The sequence below is a fragment of the Caloenas nicobarica genome, chromosome 1 (assembly GCF_036013445.1).
Source record: "Caloenas nicobarica isolate bCalNic1 chromosome 1, bCalNic1.hap1, whole genome shotgun sequence".
Lineage (NCBI taxonomy): Eukaryota > Metazoa > Chordata > Aves > Columbiformes > Columbidae > Caloenas > Caloenas nicobarica.
In genome coordinates, this window is record NC_088245.1 from 105,908,655 (window position 1) to 105,927,224 (window position 18,570).

General features: G+C 39.1%; 2 protein-coding genes across 3 annotated transcripts in view; one reads left to right on the forward strand and one right to left on the reverse strand.

Annotated features, from left to right (window-relative positions):
* Positions 1 to 568: 568 nt before the first annotated feature.
* On the reverse strand, positions 569 to 16,054 carry FANCB (FA complementation group B). Its single transcript, XM_065658281.1, has 8 exons — positions 15,119 to 16,054; positions 13,993 to 14,145; positions 13,382 to 13,474; positions 7,121 to 7,249; positions 6,077 to 6,243; positions 3,510 to 3,964; positions 2,611 to 2,848; positions 569 to 989 (listed from the first exon to the last, which is right to left on the reverse strand). The coding sequence occupies exons 1-8, from the start codon at positions 16,052 to 16,054 to the stop codon at positions 569 to 571; spliced, it is 2,592 nt and encodes an 863-aa protein (XP_065514353.1).
* A 1,336-nt stretch (positions 16,055 to 17,390) lies between these two features.
* The window catches only part of MOSPD2 (motile sperm domain containing 2), a 33,058-nt gene continuing 31,878 nt past the window's right edge, over positions 17,391 to 18,570 (forward strand). The window contains exons 1-2 of one of the 2 annotated variants that reach the window (XM_065640470.1): positions 17,391 to 17,469; positions 17,677 to 17,740. In XM_065640470.1, coding sequence (XP_065496542.1) covers positions 17,461 to 17,469; positions 17,677 to 17,740 — 73 coding nt within the window. In that variant the 5' untranslated portion in view covers positions 17,391 to 17,460. Of the gene's footprint in view, positions 17,470 to 17,673; positions 17,741 to 18,570 lie in introns of both variants that reach the window. The other variant, XM_065640463.1, reaches the window with a different exon arrangement.

An 18,570-nucleotide genomic window follows, 5' to 3' on the forward strand; every position in this document is an offset into this window, starting at 1 on the left:
CCAAAATCTCTCAGATCCGAGGGCAGGCTCTATAAGATAGGGCTACAAGTTACGATCAGACTTTTCGTCCTCAGGTGGTATCATTAGAAGTTATTTAAAAGGCTCGATATATCTTGAAGATAAGCTGTTCTCTTCTTTGAATTTGTCAAACCCCATACTCAAATTATGAATTAAAATTGGTTGCTTAACTTAGATCCTTTCTACAGCTGTGTTAAGATTTCCACAAAAAAGCTTAAGTTCTGTGTAAACAGTCACCTTTCAAGTTTAATAGGACTATTTCTAATATAGTTCATTTATAATTCCAGAATTATGAATTTAGAATAGGACTTACAAAAAAAAACTTAAAATGTTATCTTCAAAATCTGTAACAAACCAATGACTCAGCTATCTTTAATAGTAATTTCTTGCCAAACCAGCTACAAGTCATCAACCAAAGTACCAGTATTTATCTGTAGAAATAACTGAGCTATAGAATAAAAAGTAATATAAGTACCCATGAAAACATAAATATTATTTACTAGTATAATTTTAATAAAAATTTTTTCAAAATAAATTTAGTTAATAGTCTCTAGGACTTGCTCAGTCTCCACACAATCATATCTGAACTGAGCTGAGCTTCTGCTATTTTCAAAGCAATTTGCTGGTAAATGGCACCATTCATTGTTTGATTCATACTTAGCACACTCTCTTCCTGTTCTTTCTGAAGCTTTTTTCTGAATTGCTGAACTCCCTCCTCACTGTCCAGTAGAGAAGCCACAGGAGCATCATTGATTTTCTTGCCAGGCTCATTCCTCCATGCGAAACTGTTTTCAGCTTTACTTTCTTTTGAGAAGAAAGAACTCCTCAAGGTGAGCATTTCTTTTTCCAAAGCCAGTGCTAACTGTTCAGTAAGCACACCTTTGCTTCCAGATCGCAGGAGTTTTACATCACAACTTGGTGGGAGAACTCTAGTAAGGCTATGAAGGCACTGGAACAAGACAGTCAGATTTCTGTAAAATAAGATTATTGTTATTTAAGCTACATTTTATCTTCAAAATTCTGTAGTGGAAAATAAAACAAAGCAAAACTTATGCTGATTATTGTTTTTACTATTATACGTACTGTATATGGAACAGTAAGCAAGGGCTTTCTAGTTGTGTGCACACCAGCCACTGTACTTCAAAAGAACTGACACTACACAAGCTTCAGCAATATAAATATTCTATATTAAAATATATGTCCATGAATAGGGTTACATGTGCATCACTTGTTTCTTTAAGAAGCAATACACTGTACTTGTTCTGAAACTGCTTGTTTTATTTTCAGGGAATACTGTTTAATTTAATTGTCTTGATTTAATAGCACAATGGAAATGTGTTGTCAGGTCTACATTTAGGAACTGAAAAAAATTCACCTATATTCATCAATTGTCACTATTAATAGGTATGTACAGCAGGTTATTAGTTGGCCCACAGCTTGTCTTTTTTAAATGGTCACTGGTGGGGGAAGTTCCACTAAAAACAAAAAACAAAACAAAACAAAACAAACAACAAACCCAAAAACGAGACATTCAAAATTGTTAATAAATCAAGATAAAATAGTGCTGGTAATCATCAGGGAACCTACTCCCCTGGACACCAGTGTAGCACATATGACACGCTGACACAATTTTCATCTCAAGAGGAATGCAGAGTTTCTCCAAAACCTTATTTCCAGTGTTTTGCCAGATAAACTCCTCAGAAGATGTCTTCTGATTAAAAAAAAAAAATCATCTCAGGGGAAATAAAACCTCACACCAAAACCAAAGAAAAGCCAATCCAAAAAACCCCACAAGCATCCTTAAGTAGCTAATTTTCTTGCACAGAAAGACATTTTTCCTTAAAGTGCTTCTCTTTCAATTCAATTATCTTAAATTCCACTACTTATAACACATACAGCTCATTTTGATTCTGAAAGGCTGAGAAAAAGAATGATCTGTAGCTCCTACCTGTCACAGAAATATCCTAGTTGGATAAATATCAATAAAAAGATGGGAAAAAAAATATGGAAAATACAATCATAAATAAACATATAACCATAAACACATAGCTCACTATTAATGCAAAATTGGACCAAAAATTGAATAGCATCAAGTAATCTTTTCAAAAGGAACTGAAAGTCTTAAGGCTTAAAATTTTCTGTTTGGTTCCCTAAACAGGTTGACTTTTTCTCCCCGCGCCCCCCCCCCCTTTTTTTTTTTAACATCCCCTTAAGGATATTTTTTTTTAAATTAACACATGTTGAAGAAAAAAAATCTATATTATACTAGGAATAATGTAGAAAAAATGAATATAAAATTACAATGCAGTGAAATGAATAACAGAAATAGTACCAAGCAGATATTAATGGAGACTAGACTTATTTGTAACTCAATGTTCTAGCATGGACAAAATTAAACAATGTAGTTCAGGTTCTGCCATAGTTCTAATTTGAAAATTATTCTGTCATTGCTGGGGGTTATCCTATCATCATATTGGAATCATAGTGGTTGTGATTTTCGCTGTTGTTTATGGTACCAGTAAGAAATACCATAAAGATTAAAAAGATGTGTAAGCAAGACATATATACTCCACAATTTTCGAGCAAATTTACCTGCAAAATAATGTCAGAACTCCTTCAAATGGATTTTTCAGGGTCCAGTTAAAAACTGTACCATACACGTTTCCTGCTTTATGACAGAATATATTGTCATGGCATTCCTTAAATGGTGTGCACTCCATTTCTCCTAGTAACCATGAATTTACTGGAGTCAATGTGCAGTCAGAAGACACAATCTGAAAGCAGAATCTGATGGATACTGCAAGGACAGAAAGTATATCTTCCATGGAACCTGCAAGAAGACATAGTAAAAAGTAAAAAAGTAAAAGCTAAAAAATTCTTAAATCTACTTGTGTCAAGCAAAATAGCTGATTAACAGAGCCCCACTTATCGAACGAAAGCTCTAAAGATCACCTTACCAAAAGAAGACCATTAGTCTCCTGCGATAGCAAGATGACACGGTGGTTTTAGCCAATGATACAGCAGTAAAGGAAGAAATAGATTAAAATTAATTGCAAACAATCAATGGGACATTTTGCTACATAAGCAGAAGCCCACTTCAAAATCAATTCAATCAAGAATATTAAAAGAAAAGAAAAGAAATGACCTTAATAGATGTGTAGATGAGGAAAAGCTTCAGTTACTTCAGTATTATTTAAGAGGTAATACTATGTCAGAAAAAAATGTATCTAATTAACAGTAAATATCTTACAGAAAAAATGCAGGATTCAGCATACTGTACTCAGACTTATCTTCAAAATTAACAAAACCTTACAAGAACTTAACATTTTTTCCATTTTAAAAAATGTTCCGTCTTTATTTCACAATAGGTCTAAGCAGTTCATGTTCAAAGACAAGTAGATTACACTTCGAAAACTTAGCTCGGGATCACCTAGAGTAAATGTGAGAATCAACCATATATTCATTAATCCGAATTGTATCAGTCCATTTACCTGTACAATAACTATTATCCCTTAGCATCTTTACTGAATATTTTCCATTTGAAATATCTTCCAGGCTTAAGAAAATTTTCCCACAGAGTACAGTGATCTTTTTGCGCTCCTGTAAATGATCATTCTGACGTTTTTGTTTCTTTGCATGTAGAAGAACTATGCAACATACACGATGAAATGCCAATAACGGTGAAAGGCTGGTAACAGCAATGACTGTCTTTGCTCCATCCAGTTGAACTCTTGAACATCTCTTAGGACACACTTTTTTCAGATCATTCTTGCTATGCAAGTCCAATCTCGTCTTTTTTGGAGGGGGCTCAATTTGACACGAGGAGACAGACAATGCTGAGAAGGCTTTGTTCAGCTTAATGATTTTATTCCGACACTCAATAATTTGAGAAATCGAAGAGAAGTCTTGATCCAGCACTAGAGATAAGCTGACATCACTCAGTGACCTGTGAATATTCATACAAGATAACTGTACTCCAGTTTGTATTTTGCCTTCTGACAAATAACCAGAACTTTGCAGATATGTAAAGACATTTAAGAAGACCACAGATTCCAATATCATTCCAGGTTAAGTCATAGACTGTGCAAAGAGTATGAGCCCTTCAAACAATTATTTCATTGAAGCTTAGTATTAAGATATTCAAAATGTGGACTGAATTTTCTAAGAGGTTCTAGGAATTAGGTGCCTTATTTCAACTGAAAGAATTTGGATGTCTAATTCACCCAGAAAATGTTGAAAATTCCATATAACCCGCACAGATACTCTATGACATTTATAATTTACTTTTAAAGACTTAACTTTCTTTTATTAAAACAATCCAGAAAGTATCAATTCTGTCCTCTTTCTGATGTTCTATGTTGTTTTATAGATATTCAAATAAAATTGAATGTAGCGAGTAGAAGAAAAGGTTTAAAATACTATTACCTTAAACGCAGTAATTTCCTGAAATGTACGAAGTACTTTACTTATTCAACACAGGGTTCTTTCAATGAAATCCTAATGTTAATATTACTGTTTCAGATTCTCTCTTAATGAATATTTTATTCTGTCAATCAATTCAGTCTCAAGATGCCACTGATATCTTAAAGTTTTATGAATGTCTAATTTTCTTTATAGAGAAGTATCACCACTTCACAACGCAGTCCAAACCATCACTGCAATCTTTCATTAGTAGGAAGCACAAAAATAATCAATAAAGACTTACAGTGTTGAGGATGAAGAGAAAGCAAGCCCTTTACCCTCAAAGCACAGGTCATTGTGTACAGTACTGAACTGGAGCCCAGAAGCCCTAGGTTCTGCTGTTAGTCTACCAGGCAACATTTGACAAATTACTTCATCTTCACAAATCTTTTTTCAACTGTAAAAATGGGGGAGAGAGCAATATTGCTACTCATTTTTTAAAAAAATCATTCCAAATCTTCTGAGGATTTCTGAAGCTATAGGGGAATTAGGTGTTTAATTTCAAAAGCAAAGTCATCACCATCAAAGCTAAAAGAATAAACACTGAAAAGGCAAAAAACATCTCTTGCCTCAGTAGCTCTTAACAGAGGCTGTCAGGAAGATGAGGTCAACCTTCTTGTAAAGTTATAGCAATCTGGCAGTTGAGAAATAGTATATCCACAGCTCCAACAGAACGGCCAAAGGGCACAACAGGTCAGGTCCCTCACAGCCACTTGAATGATTTTGTGGCATCAGTAGTCTTTAAGCTTACCCTAACACAGTCTCAGCTACACCACTTGTGGGACTATAGGTCAAAAGGTAAGTTCTGACACCACTAAAGTTTACATTACACAATGCACGCGGTACATTTATGTTTCATGTAATCCTGTATTTTTAAACTGTGTTCCAAATCAGCTCCCTCCCTGTAAGGGCAAAATGACATAAGCGGTACTTAAAACTAGAACTAAGCAATTCAAACAAACAGAATAAACAAATCATTTTAAAGACAATAAGAATAAGCAAATAATTTTGAAGATTTAAGTACTGTATGGCCGATTGTTCCATATAATTTACACAATACATAAGGTTAGTAAGTACCTTATTTGACTGGATATCTGACCGTAGTATAGCTCAGTTCAAAAGCCTGAATATTTATTAAGCTGATCAGAGAATTTTAAATGTTTTCTTCTGCATTTTAGGAATGGCAAGATGTTAAGAGTAAGGCATCAGGAACTGTATAGCTAAGACAGAGCCTCATCTACACCACATGCTGATGTCAGAATAGCTATGTCAACACAGACTATAAAAAAAAAAAAAAAGAACCAAAATCTTTGTCAAAGAAAACTCCATTGTAAAAAGCCTCCTACAGTAATGATGTGGTTATACTGACACCACTCATTTTTGGCTGTACAATGTAGTTTTTTGTATAGTGCTAGAAAGAGACAAGCAGCAGCAACAATACTGACAAGACACACACTTGAAACACTTTATATAGAGATGTTCAAAATTAGAAAGTTGAAAGCTCAAAACTCTGCTCTTGCTACTGCAGAGCTTAACCTGCAAATTCAGTTTCTATAAAACTACCCAATGAAATTATTAGATAAATGTATATACTTACAAGTAAAATGATTCGATTAGTTTGACTCCAACTACCAAGCTGTCACCCACCACACGCTGCCACAATTTCTCTACGAAGTGCTCTGGGATATTAGATGCCAATGACGCTTCTTTACTAAGAGAATGAGGAGGATTTTCTACATCATCCCAGAGAGAGACAAGACCTTCCTTACAGAAAAATGGTTTTTAGATAAATTAAATGGAGTTATCAGTTCTTTTCATACTACATTACTTCATGTTTTATCACAAATTATTATTGGAAGTTTTTTAAAGATACATAAAATGAAATTTACATAAATTAGTTTATTCTCTATAATAGATTCATAAGATAGAATTGCATTTTCTTAAAACATATGATATCAGGAAAAGCACAACTCATTCTCTCCTTGTAAACATCACATGTATACATCTTGAACTGTCATACAATTAATTGTCCAAAGAAGATTTAAGGTACTAGAATTTGTTTTATATTACTGCATTAATTGCTCAAAATTTTGTTGTCTAAACCTGGTTGACTTTAAAGGAACCACATTAATTTAAAAGGACATCAACTCCATTTCAAGTAAATTAGGAGGCTTATTTTGAGCAACATATTAGGATAACATTTTCCCAACCTCCATCACCTTTTCAGCCCACAGTTCACTCTGCCCCATTAGAAAAATCATTTTTTCTTACACAGATCTATGACAGCTCATTTTTTGTAACATGTTAGATCATAGACAGATATTCAATATCTAGGCAACTGTGCCAATTAAGACTCTACACTCCCCTACTGTTTGTCACTAACTCTTTGTTAGAGGTTACTCCTCCATAGAACTCAGTTGACAGGAGGTATTGTGCAACTCAGTTTCAAATAGAAAACTAAATTTAGTCTTAGCTACGTACATTGACGGGTTAAGGTAATGAATCAGACTTAAAAAGCAGATAAATCAGTTTTGATAGTGGCAAACCCTGATGGTGAAAGTAACAAGTGGTTGAGGGAAGCACCCTCTACAAATGGCTCAGCAGAATTCAGCAGTGATCTCTATTCTCTTCTGCATTTTACCTTTTCTGCAGGTGGTAGAATATGGGTTCTTCCTTCAACAAGATCTATTAATGCTTGGCAAGATTTGAGAATAACCCTCTTTTTAAGTTGTAAATGCTGCTGTAGCTCTCGAACACATTTCCAACCAGCCTGTAAAAAGATAAAAATGATCATTAGACTACACTTCAGTCTACTGCAAGTAAGAACTGATATTGAAGCTACCAAGATATTGGCTTAGGTTTCCATTTTTACGCAAGTGTCACAAGTCAAGATGCTGGCGTTCCTCAGGTAATGCTTCTAAAAAAAAAAAAAAATGTTCAACTCAAGCTACTTTGCTGCCAAAATATGAATCTAAGAATCTTGGCCTCTCAATATTTAACCTAGATTTTAAGATAAACATCTAAGGTAAATTTTATCAAATTATGTAGATATTCAGCCCTTTCATTATTTTTCCTACTTCACTTTTCTATCAGTTTTGATTTCTTCTCAATATTTGTATTAATTATAGGTCACATAAATATATTGAAGAGTTGACAGTTTTACAAACAGACATACATGCAGGCTACATCTCAGTTAAAAAACAAACAAACAAACAAACAAACAAACCAACCCCAACAAAACACAAAAGGAGCATGCCATCACCAGCTTTAAGAAAACTCCTCAAAAGCTATTCTCGGGAAAGCAAGTTCCAGAGAAGTCTAGTGCTGCCAAGGGGAGAACAAAGTTCACCACTGGAATGCAAAACAAACTCCCCTCCCCACCAAAAAAAAAACCCAAAACCAACCAAAAACACCACCAAAAAAACCCCAAAGAACAGATCAGGAACAATCACAGAATCACGGAATGTTAGGGATTGGAAGGGACCTCAAAAGATCATCCAGTCCAATCCCCCTGCTGGAGCAGGAACACCTAGATGAGGTTACACAGGAAGGCGTCCAGGCGGGTTTTGAATGTCTCCAGAGAAGGAGACTCCACAACCTCCCTGGGCAGCCCGTTCCAGTGTTCTGTTACCCTCGCCGAGAAGTTTCTTCTCAAATTGAAGTGGAACCTCTTGTGCTCCAGTTTGCACCCATTACCCTTTGTCTTACCATTGGTTGTCACCGAGAATCATAACCAATAGAGAAGCCTGAATAATAAGCACTTAATGTAAGCAAAGTGATGCCATCTGCTCAAGCTGCAAAGGCAAAAGGCTTTTGGAGCAAGTAGCCCTCATTATGATAAGTTCTGTAAAAAAATCTCTTTGCTATCTATCAAACCATGCATCATAAGTACCAGATTCCAAGCAATAATCCAGCGCCAGACTTGGGTCAGGAGAAGAAAAAGGAGAGTTAAGAACAAAGATGATTCTACACTACCTTCCTAATCAAGCTCATCAGAATATGAGACTATCATATATTCCCACTGGTGAGCAACTTCTGAATAAACAACTGAGAAACAGAAAGCACAGACTGAGAAGCAGCCAAAATGGCCAAAGATTCACTGATCTATGCTTTCTCATGGATCTGGCTTTTACAAGCCCTTTTTCCTCAAAAGAGCAACACAAGAAAGAGACCTGAAACGTACCGAATAGCAAACTCAAGACTGGGTAGAGCCTCCCCATCAGCTCTCTCTGGAACAAGTGACATACGCATCCTTTCTGCCATGTGCCAAAATGTGCTGTGCAACAAGCATCAGCAGAAGTCACAATCTTTGCACCATGAAACTAAGAAAATAAAACTAGATCCCCCTAAAATAGAAATTAAACATCAGCATAAAAACAAGGCAGTCCAGGGACAAATACAATAGAGCTGTGAGTAAATCCAGCATGAACAGATGAGTTGCTGTCAAAAGCAAAGCAAATTAAGGCAGAGGCTTAGAAGTAAGTAGAACAGCCAAGTGCCTTGGCACATTGCAATTAAAGTTGCAGTATTCATAAATAAATATATTAATACCCATACATACAGTTCTGAAACTGCCGAGCCAAGAACTGTGGCACTTTTACAAAGGCAAGAAAATAGAAAGGAAGATCCTCAATTGATAAGACTAAAAAATATTAGGAAAAGCAAAGGTTAAATGGAAAAAGTAGACAAAAAAGCCAGAGGAAAACATAATTCAGAGATTTGTAAGCTGAAGCTGCTCACATGGTAAATAATCGATTCTATGTTTTTCGAGGGACTAAAATCCCTTACGAAAAAACATCAAAATGAAAATGGGCCAATCTACAGCAACAGACAGAAAAAGAAATACTTAAACTAAAATAGTTATAAAAGTCATATATACAAAGCATTTCTTATACACACCTTACCCACCCACCGCCTTATACCCACCACCAAATCAGCATAATCACAATGAGAACAAAACAATTAGATGTTGCAGCATTTCAATAAATCAGCAGTAAGGATTAAAAAAATACCTGTCCCAAAACAGGCACACCAAGTCAGAGGAAACAAGTTCTTTGTAGGTAAAAGAATTTGGCATTATAATCCTTACAAAACTGATAAATGGGGAGGCAGAACAGGCCAGTGGACATAAAGGGACACTTCAGACTCATGGTATTTTTGTCATAACAGCCAACTGAAACCATAAGTAACTGTGTAACCTCAGCTGTTGTAAAGTAACTGCAGTACTCTGCCAAAGGAAGTCTTCTTCTGAAGATACTAAACCAAGCATTAAAGGAAAAAAAAAAAAATCTTCAGAGAAAAATGTGCATTCAGGCCCAAAGCATTGTATACAAGATAAACATAGAACTGTCCAAAAATGCAGACTGATATATTTTTCAATTTCACTACCTGCAAAATGCAACTTATACATATTACAGCATATAACTTAAATGCAGCCTACTTATGTTCAGTGGCCCATAATTCAGCACTGCCAAAGCCGTCACATGGCTGAAAACAGCTACACAGATATGAAATAACAGGTAAGCAACAAAGGTATGAAAAAGGGCTGCACCTGCTATTTCATTTTGCCTTAAAAGACAAGATTCCACAGAGACTGTCAAAACAGGATTTGATTGCAAATTTCTGGAAGACCTGAATTTTGATGATAAATACCAAAAGGCACCACTTCAAGGCTAACTAACCTCTGGAAATTCCCAAGCTACACAGGATCCATGCACTACTACATCAAAACAATCATCCTTGAAATGTGATTATACATCAGATGACAAAAAACAGCAAGAGTACTTCACTGTTGAGGCAAACATAGAATAATGGAGATCTCAACAAGGATGCAACAGTAAGGTTAAAAAGAGGTATCTGCACCTACTTCCAAATTCATCAGCATGACAATTTCAAAGATTTTTCAGCATTAAAACATATGAGGATTTTCAACTTGCTTAAAATACTTGTGCTGGCGTGTGGCTTTGAAAAGAAGAGATCTAAGAGATCTTAAAATAAATGAATAAATTAAAAAACAGGTCTTATGAAGGATTCTGGGTCTGTAAGAAGACCTTTTTCAGCAGATGACACATGAAATATCCAGACAGCTCGTTTCCAGCAGAACCAGTAAAATGTGCAAGACAGACTATTCATTTGATCCTAATACAGATTCACAGAGCTGTACAGCTGAAAGCCAGTTGGTGTATTAAAAGAACGGAGTTCAAAAGACAGGTTCCTTAGGACATATAGCCATTAGGAGCAGGGTAAACACTCTTCATGACTAAAGTAGAAGGAACAACAAATAAAATAAATTGAAACTAATTTCTGTTTTGTAGAGGAGGAAAGTAATATAATGAGTACGGAAAGAATGCAGTAGCAAAGAAAACAGTTTTAAAATACATGACTACCCCAAATAATCCAGAAAAAGAAAAAAGCATTTGGAAGGAAGCTTGCACTTCTGCATATAAAAGCCAATAGGCAAACTGAAGAACTGTAAAAATCTAAGGTTGGAAGAGACCTCCAGGGGTCCTTGAATTAATCAATCTTCTACTTTTTTTTTTTGCCTTCCAGGAAGGAAGAAAAACTATTGTCCAGTTTCCTCCAAACCACAGTTTTTATCTTTTGGAAGATGTATAATATCTCTTTAGACATCTCTTTTGTAATTAGAACCAGAAAAGTTTTTTTTTTTTTCAGACTTTTCTGAATGAGTCATAGTCTTTCTTTTATTTTAGTACTAAACTTTCGTCAGTTAATTGGCTTCTTTTTAAAGGCTGCCACAATACACTAAAGTTTTTACTAATTCTGAAATGAAGGGAATAATTACGTCCTATCTTATACGTAAAGCAGTCTTAGCAAATTAACAACAGCCTCATATCATTGACTCAACTTCAGATTCATGCTATCTCCTAAATCTCTTTTTAACCAAACAACAACAACCACACCACACCACAAAAAAACCCCACCCCAACAAACAAGAACTTCATATTGGGTCAATTGTAGACTAATAGAATCATTTTGGTTGGAAGAGATCCTCAGGATCATTGAGTCCAATTATAACTGAACTCTGGCACTAAACCATCTCCCTAAGAACCTCATCTATATGTCTTTTAAACACCTCCAGGGATGGTGACTCAAACAGTTCCCTGGGCAGCCTGTTCCAACGACCAACAACCCTTTCTGTGAAAAAATTTTTCCTAATATCCAATCTAAACCTCCCCTGGTGCAACTTGAGGCCATTTCCTCTTGTCCTATCACTTGCTACCTGGGAGAAGAGACCAACCCGCTCCATGCTACAACCTCCTTTCAGGTAGTTGTAGAGAGCGATAAGGTCTCCTCCTTTTCTCCAGGCTAAACAGCCCCAGTGCCCTCAGCTGCTTCTCATCAGACTTGTGCTCCAGACCCCTCATCAGTTTTGTTGCCCTTCTCTGAACTCTCTCCAGCACCTCAATGCCTTTCCTGTAGTGAGGGGCCCAAAACTGAACACAGGATTCAAGATGTGGCTTCACCAGTGCTGAGTACAAGGGGACAATCACTTCCCTAGTCCTGCTGGTCACACTATTCCCGATACAAGCCAGGGTGCTGTTGGCCTTCTTGGCCACCTGGGCACACTGCTGGCACATATTCAGCCAGCTGTCAATCAACACCCCCAGGTCCTTTTCTTCCAGGCAGCTTCCCAGCCACTCTTCCCTGAGCCTGTAGTGCTGCCTGGGGTTGTTGTGACCCAAGTGCAGGACCCGGCACTTGGCCTTGTTGAACCTCATACAAGTAGCTTCAGCCCAGTTATCCATCTGGTCCAGATCCCTCTGTATGGCCATCCTACCCTTCAGCAGATCACACTCCCACCCAGCTTACTAAGGGTGCATGCAATCCCTTCACCCAAATCATTGATAAAGAGATTAAACAGAACTGGCCCCAATACTGAGCCCTGGGGAACGCCACTCATGACCGGCCACCAACTGGACTTGGCTCCATTCGCCACAACTCTTTGGGCTCGGCCCATCAGCCAGTTCTTTCTCCATCTGAGTACACCCATCCAGGCCATGAGCTGCCACCTTCTCCAGGAGAATGCTGTGCGATATGATGTCAAAGGCCTTATTGAAGTCTAAGTACACAACATCCACAGCCTTTCCCTCATCCACTAAGTCACCTTGTCATAGAAGGAGAAACCCATTTAGTATGGGCCCACACTCAATACTGCAAACAAACATCCTGGAGATTATGCTGGGAGTTTACTAACAGGATGAAAGGTAGAAAGAAAGGCAATTATATATTCCCACTGATTACTTGGACTCCAACAAGTTCCCCCCCAGCTTGTTTTATAAATAATGCTAATCAAAAGAATACATTTTAGCTTTACCTACTCTGCAAAATTATGGTAAGAGAACTGCTAGTAATAGGAGGAGAAACACCAACAGATGGTGAAATGTTCATGTTCACTAATTTGGGCAAAAGTAAAAGCCAACTTAACTGAAGTCCATGGACAAAGAAACAGACCTTAACACTCTTGTTTATTTTCAGGATTAACTGCCACTCATCATCACTCACTAGGAACCTAGCATTATACCATCTCAAAATATGTAATGTGGAGCAATAGAAGTCTACATTCTAATTTTATTAAACTGGTATTTAAACATCTATGAGTAAAATGACTGTTATGAAGCTTTGATGGGATGGCTTCACCATTATCTCAAAATTTTAATTAAAACTGAATTAGACCCTTCCAGTTACCCAAATGCATTTTAACAACTGAGAGAACTGAAGCACAGACTTCCACTGATTCAAGAATGGATACTTAATAATATTGTCTTCTCCCTGAACCACTTCTCCAATAAAAACAGTATCATTAACCTCACCCTTTAGATAATGTAATGATACAGAAAAGTAATTTGGAGGAAATACAGAGGCAGAGCTATTCGGTACAAACCTGTAATCTCGTTTCAAGGGCTTGAACAGTAAGAAAACCATTCTCTTGCAATCCTTCTGCAGCAGGAACACCATGTTTATTATTAATACCACTCTAAAAAAAATTCAGACCAAAACAAAACCCTGAATTAATTAAAAGGCTGAAAGTAAGATACAGACTATTACACAGCATTTTAAAAATCTGGGAGAAAACGAAAGATACCAGAAGAATCACAGTATGCATTTTAAAAGAAAAATCTTGTCTTCTGAAAGCAATTAGACATTGATAGTACCTAATGGAAAGACCCAATAATGAGAAGATAATTAACAAGTACTTTGGCCTTAATTAAGAGTTCTTAGCTAAAAGGTAAACATTGTAGCAAATCTGTTACATATGCGAAGCATTTTCAACTGCATTATTTTAATTTCCCAAAATAATGTTGATGCTATCAAGTAAATAGAATAATCTCTTCAGATAACTTATGACTACAGCAGGGAATGTTGTAATCAAACTTCAGGGCACTTCACAGAACACACCTAATTTCACTTTGCACCAATAATTTAATGATTTCTTGAGGTTTTCTTAATCTAGTAAGCACAGACTGAGTAGCTAAGAAAAGGCAAACAACTTACTGCATAGTCAACCCCTCCAAGATCCATTATTCTGAATGCACTTAACACGTCTGCATTGGAGTCATCCTTAAAAAGCAGGAGCAGTTGCTCACGTCCAGAGCCAATAAAATCATCCACCAGAACAGACTTCACTTTTTGCCATTTGGAAGCCACCTACAGTAGAAGAGGTTTAAAAATACATATATTTGAATAAGTCTTGGTTTTGAGATTTCACTTTGGTGAAGCTTGCTTTTGGTAAAGAGTCAGCCTATTCAGGTGTGTGGAATACACTATTTAAAAAAGTTTCAAGCTCTCACTCCGCCATTCAGAAACTATATAATTCTGGGGAAAATTACCATTTGTCTTCAAAGACGACTTTCCAGACCACAGGCGGCAGGGAAGATGACAACTTTAAAGTGTTCTCAAACAGATGAACGTAAACACTTTAACGTTTATTTAGAACCAGTAATACTTGCAGATCAGTTAAGGACATTGTACCTTTGACATTTGGAAATATCTTTGTAGTATTGCACACTTAAATATGTTAGAGAGGTAAAGACAAATGGTATCATAATGCTGATGACTAAATCAGACAAACTTTCATTTCCTGTATTATGTAAGTATTCTTGACAGAGTATTACAAAACCCTAGCACTTAACTTTGTCTCTCCTGAATTTAGGAACTAGAAGCAATGCCTCTTGTAATTTCCATTAAATGATACTTTTTGTTACTAGGAAGTGAAACTCAAAGGCTTTTAAATTCCATTGAGAAGTTTATGCTTTGCCATGAGATCAGCGATGATCTCAATTTCACTTCAACATAAATTATGTAGGCACATGCATAATTATCTTACAAATTCAAGTTCTCATACTATGAAAATTTTCAATTAGCAACAGAAGCTTTGTCTCTGGTTCATAAAAGGTATTATTAAATAACAGGATCCAGGGTTTATTTTCAGATATATAAGCAGGTAACCAAAGCAAAATGATCTCATACTTTAGGTAGGTTATTTTAACAGAAGCAACAATAACAAAGAAAACTACTACAGAACTTAAAACATGTAGCTTTTCAGTTACAGGAGGTTCCAATTAGACAATATATACGAAAAAAGGAGTAGTAAAAGAGAGCTGTTTAAAGCCACAAATACCTGTAAGCTGTCTCTCCTCTGTATAACACAGATATTTCCGGAGGCAAACGACACAATAAACAGCAAGTCATTGCTACTGGTTACAGCTGTTATTACTGAACATGGTTTCTCATAAGGAAGGTCACAAACACCTTTAGGGAGACCATCTTGGAACCAAATAAGCTGATTCTTGTTGGTTATGGCGACAAGTGATATTCGGAGCTGTTTTTTCAATATCTCATTCTTGCACACGTAGACAGAAGATACCACTCTGCTGTAGGCATGAGGCATAAAGCATGTGCCAGTTAGCGTTTTTTGTCTTTCAATTGCATATCCAAAGAACTCGCTACCCCAGATGGCTCTGTCTGAAGTGGAAAACTCATCCTCATTTTCACTCTCTGGCAGGCAAGCGGTTCTTATCCCTAAGATGACAGTGCCTTCATTTTCAATTTCACCTGTCCACACAACAGAAGAAAGCTGAACAGGAGCACTTAAAACTGTGCAGGTATTGGAAGAGATGTAGAACAGCTTGTTGGCATGCCTCCACAAGACTGAAGGGCCAGTAAACAGCCTGATGTCTTCTTTCAGCTCATAATCCAATTTAAAATGAAAGGACTGCTCAAATTGATTTGAGCTGTGAAGCAACAATAAAAGGTATTTGACAATATTGTTCCGTTTTTTCTTTTTCATCAAAATGCAGGGAAGAATAATCCCCGTTCTGGAATCCGTTATGCAGCTACAACAAACTATTTCAATTTTGAAGTGACTGGCACAAATGCTGAATACTCCAGAAGACTTTTGAACAAACAGCTTAGTGTCTCTGTTGAACGCCATTCTTCTGACACATAAGTTTATTGTTTTATCAGCTGCTCCCTCCACACGTTTTGGTTTTGACAGCTGAAAGATAAGGACTTCACCATTGTAGGACAAGAATTGTTCTTGCGCACCTAGAAGCATCTTTACTTATCTTTATGTATATTCCTCTACAAGAAAACTGCATGCGTCTCCATTTTTGCCAGGATTAATTCTCTGAAGGAATTTTAACCTATGTGGACACTTTCCACCTACAAAAGTGAACAACAAAAAAATCATTTTGGGACTAGCTGAACTAATTGTTAAGAATAAGAAAAACTATAAGTTGCAAAGTACTGACAAAGACTAATTTGAGAATAAGAGGCCAGTACGTGCTTTAATCTCATGGATTATAATGAAGTTAAACAACTTCGTACTGAGAGATTTAAGCAACAGAAACATTTCAGAAACGTATTTTAGCATTTATGTAAAAAAGCATGAGTTCCCTGATCATCAACAGCTGCACGGCATAATGTAAACTGAAAGAAACCAAACCACATGTACACTGTTCGTGTGACTGAATTGAAGGTGTCAGCTCCACAAACATACTGAGTGGACTGGAAAGCAACGGTGCTTTGAATTCTCAACTTTGAGAACCTTCGCTCAGGTGTAGGTTTCATTAATAAATATAGTTCATTCTCGGTTAAAATTATAAAGTGCCTTAAAGGAGAAAGTTCTCTGAAGAAGAGTCCAATAATTTGCCCCCAAGAGGACTCCCTTCCTCCCCCAAACAGAACCCTGGGGACTCAGAGCGAACCGCAGCCGCCTCACAAAGTTTCACTCAACTTTCGGGTACGAGACGATCGCCCCTCGCCTGGCTCCGTCGCCCGGCCGGGCAGCCTCCCCCGGCCGGCTGAGGGGCCCGGGCAGCTGAGGCTCCGCAGCACCGCACCCGCACAGCCCCGCCAGCTCGGCCGGGCCCCACCGCCCCCTTCCCCGCGCCGTGCGGCTTCCACGACGGTCGCGGCCCCCGAAGCTCCGGGGCGGCAGCGGGCCCCGGCCCGGCTTCCCGCCACGAAAACCGTTGACAGCCGTTAACGCCCTCCCCAGCCGGCCCCGCAGGGGCGGCACGGGCCCGTGCAAGCTGCTGCGGAGAGCGCCGGCCCGGAATGGAACAGCGACCGTAAGCTCCGCGCCGGCAAGGCCTTACCCGGCTCCCGAGGCCGCCTCGCTCGGACTTCGGGACAGGCGGAGGAAGGGAGGAAGCTCCGAAACTCCCGCCGCAGGGAGCATGACGGGAGGGGAAGCGGGGGACGGGGCGCGAACGTTGCCGGCACGGGGGCGGGGTCACGGTCCAGGCCCCGGGAAGGGGGCGTGACCGGTCGCGTGAGGCGGGGCGGGGCTTCTGGGTGGTTGGCGGCGCCGGCGTCTCCTCTCTTACTGGGGACGGCGCGCCGCCGGCAGGCCCCGCCCCCTCGCCCCGCGGCCCGCCCCCTGCCGGGGTCACGCGACAGCTCCAGCCCCGCTTCTCTCTCCCCCGGTGCAGCTGCTGCGGGCGGTTCCGCCGGACCATGGCTGAGGTGAGTCCCTGTCCGCCCGCCCTTCTTCCTCCCAGCTGCCTGTCCGCCCGCTGGGCATCCCCTCCCCAACCGCCCCCCCGGCAGTGGCTTGGGGGTCGGGTGGTGGGGCTGGCGGGCCCGCCGTACAGTGGAGGGGCTGCGGCTGTGTCAGGCCCCGGCCTTTCCCTTCCTTTCACGCCCCTCCCGCTTTTCGTTTCCCCTCAGCAGCGTCAGGACAAGGCCGCGCTGATATGCGAGACGAGACGGCGTTTCGAGGCGGAGTACCTGCCAGGTGAGCGGGTGGTGGGGCTGGGGGTGAGCCGGGAGCGGTGGGCCCGGCTCCGTGGGTGTCAATGTGGTCTCTGGGGCTTGCCCGGTGTCGCTTTTTCCCCGTGGGCTTCATGTATCCCCGCTTTCCCACGCGAGTGGGTGTTCCTGCCTTTTTTTCGTTCAAATGGCTGAAGCTGCCGGGTGGGGATGACGTGCAAAGCAGGAGCTCTTCTGTGTTGGCTCTTGGTGCTTTTTTCTGCGTCCCTGTCTTGAGCAATGAGACGTGTTTGGGGCGAAGGTCTGGGTCCTTTTGGCTCATGGTGGTGTTTGGTTGGCTGTGGTGTGGGGTCTGGGTCACTGGTGTGCTTGGTGCTTTACAGACATAAAGCATAGAAGGAGAAAAAAAAAAAAAAATTCAGACCTCAACCAGTTTGTCAAGGAAAGAGTCGTTTTTCTAGAGTAACTTGCAGTTTAAATTCTTGCTGTCCTTAATTGCTTCGTGTCCAACTCAGTTCTTAAGTACAGGTGCCTTTAAACTTCTAAATGAAGGTCAGGTGGTGCTGGGGATGCCAAGGGGAAAGGGAATACCAGGGTAAGCCTAGAGGGCTTTCCTTTCATTTCAAGGTTTATTTGCATTGTTTATGGTAGAAGAATATATAGTGATTAGAGTATGTTAATAACTGCAGTAAGCAGGGTGTTTTATTATGACTGTCTAAAGGCTTTCTATTAAAAACATGCTTTTATCCAATTTTTAACGCAAATACACTAAGAGCCTGGTAGTAGAAGGTGCATGCATCTCCTTTAAAATAAACCTTAACCCTTCAAACACATGCATTGCTTTGATGTTCCTGA

Bases quoted from the DNA above. Each gene is read 5' to 3' on its own strand.
- FANCB (XM_065658281.1), bottom strand. From the start codon at position 16,054: ATGCTTCTAGGTGCGCAAGAACAATTCTTGTCCTACAATGGTGAAGTC. The intron at 7,250-13,381 runs GTTTGTACCGAA...ATCTTTTTACAG, and splicing joins CCCTTGAAACGAGATTACAG to GCTGGTTGGAAATGTGTTCG. The intron at 6,244-7,120 runs GTAAAATGCAGA...TTTTTCTGTAAG, and splicing joins TTCTACCACCTGCAGAAAAG to GAAGGTCTTGTCTCTCTCTG.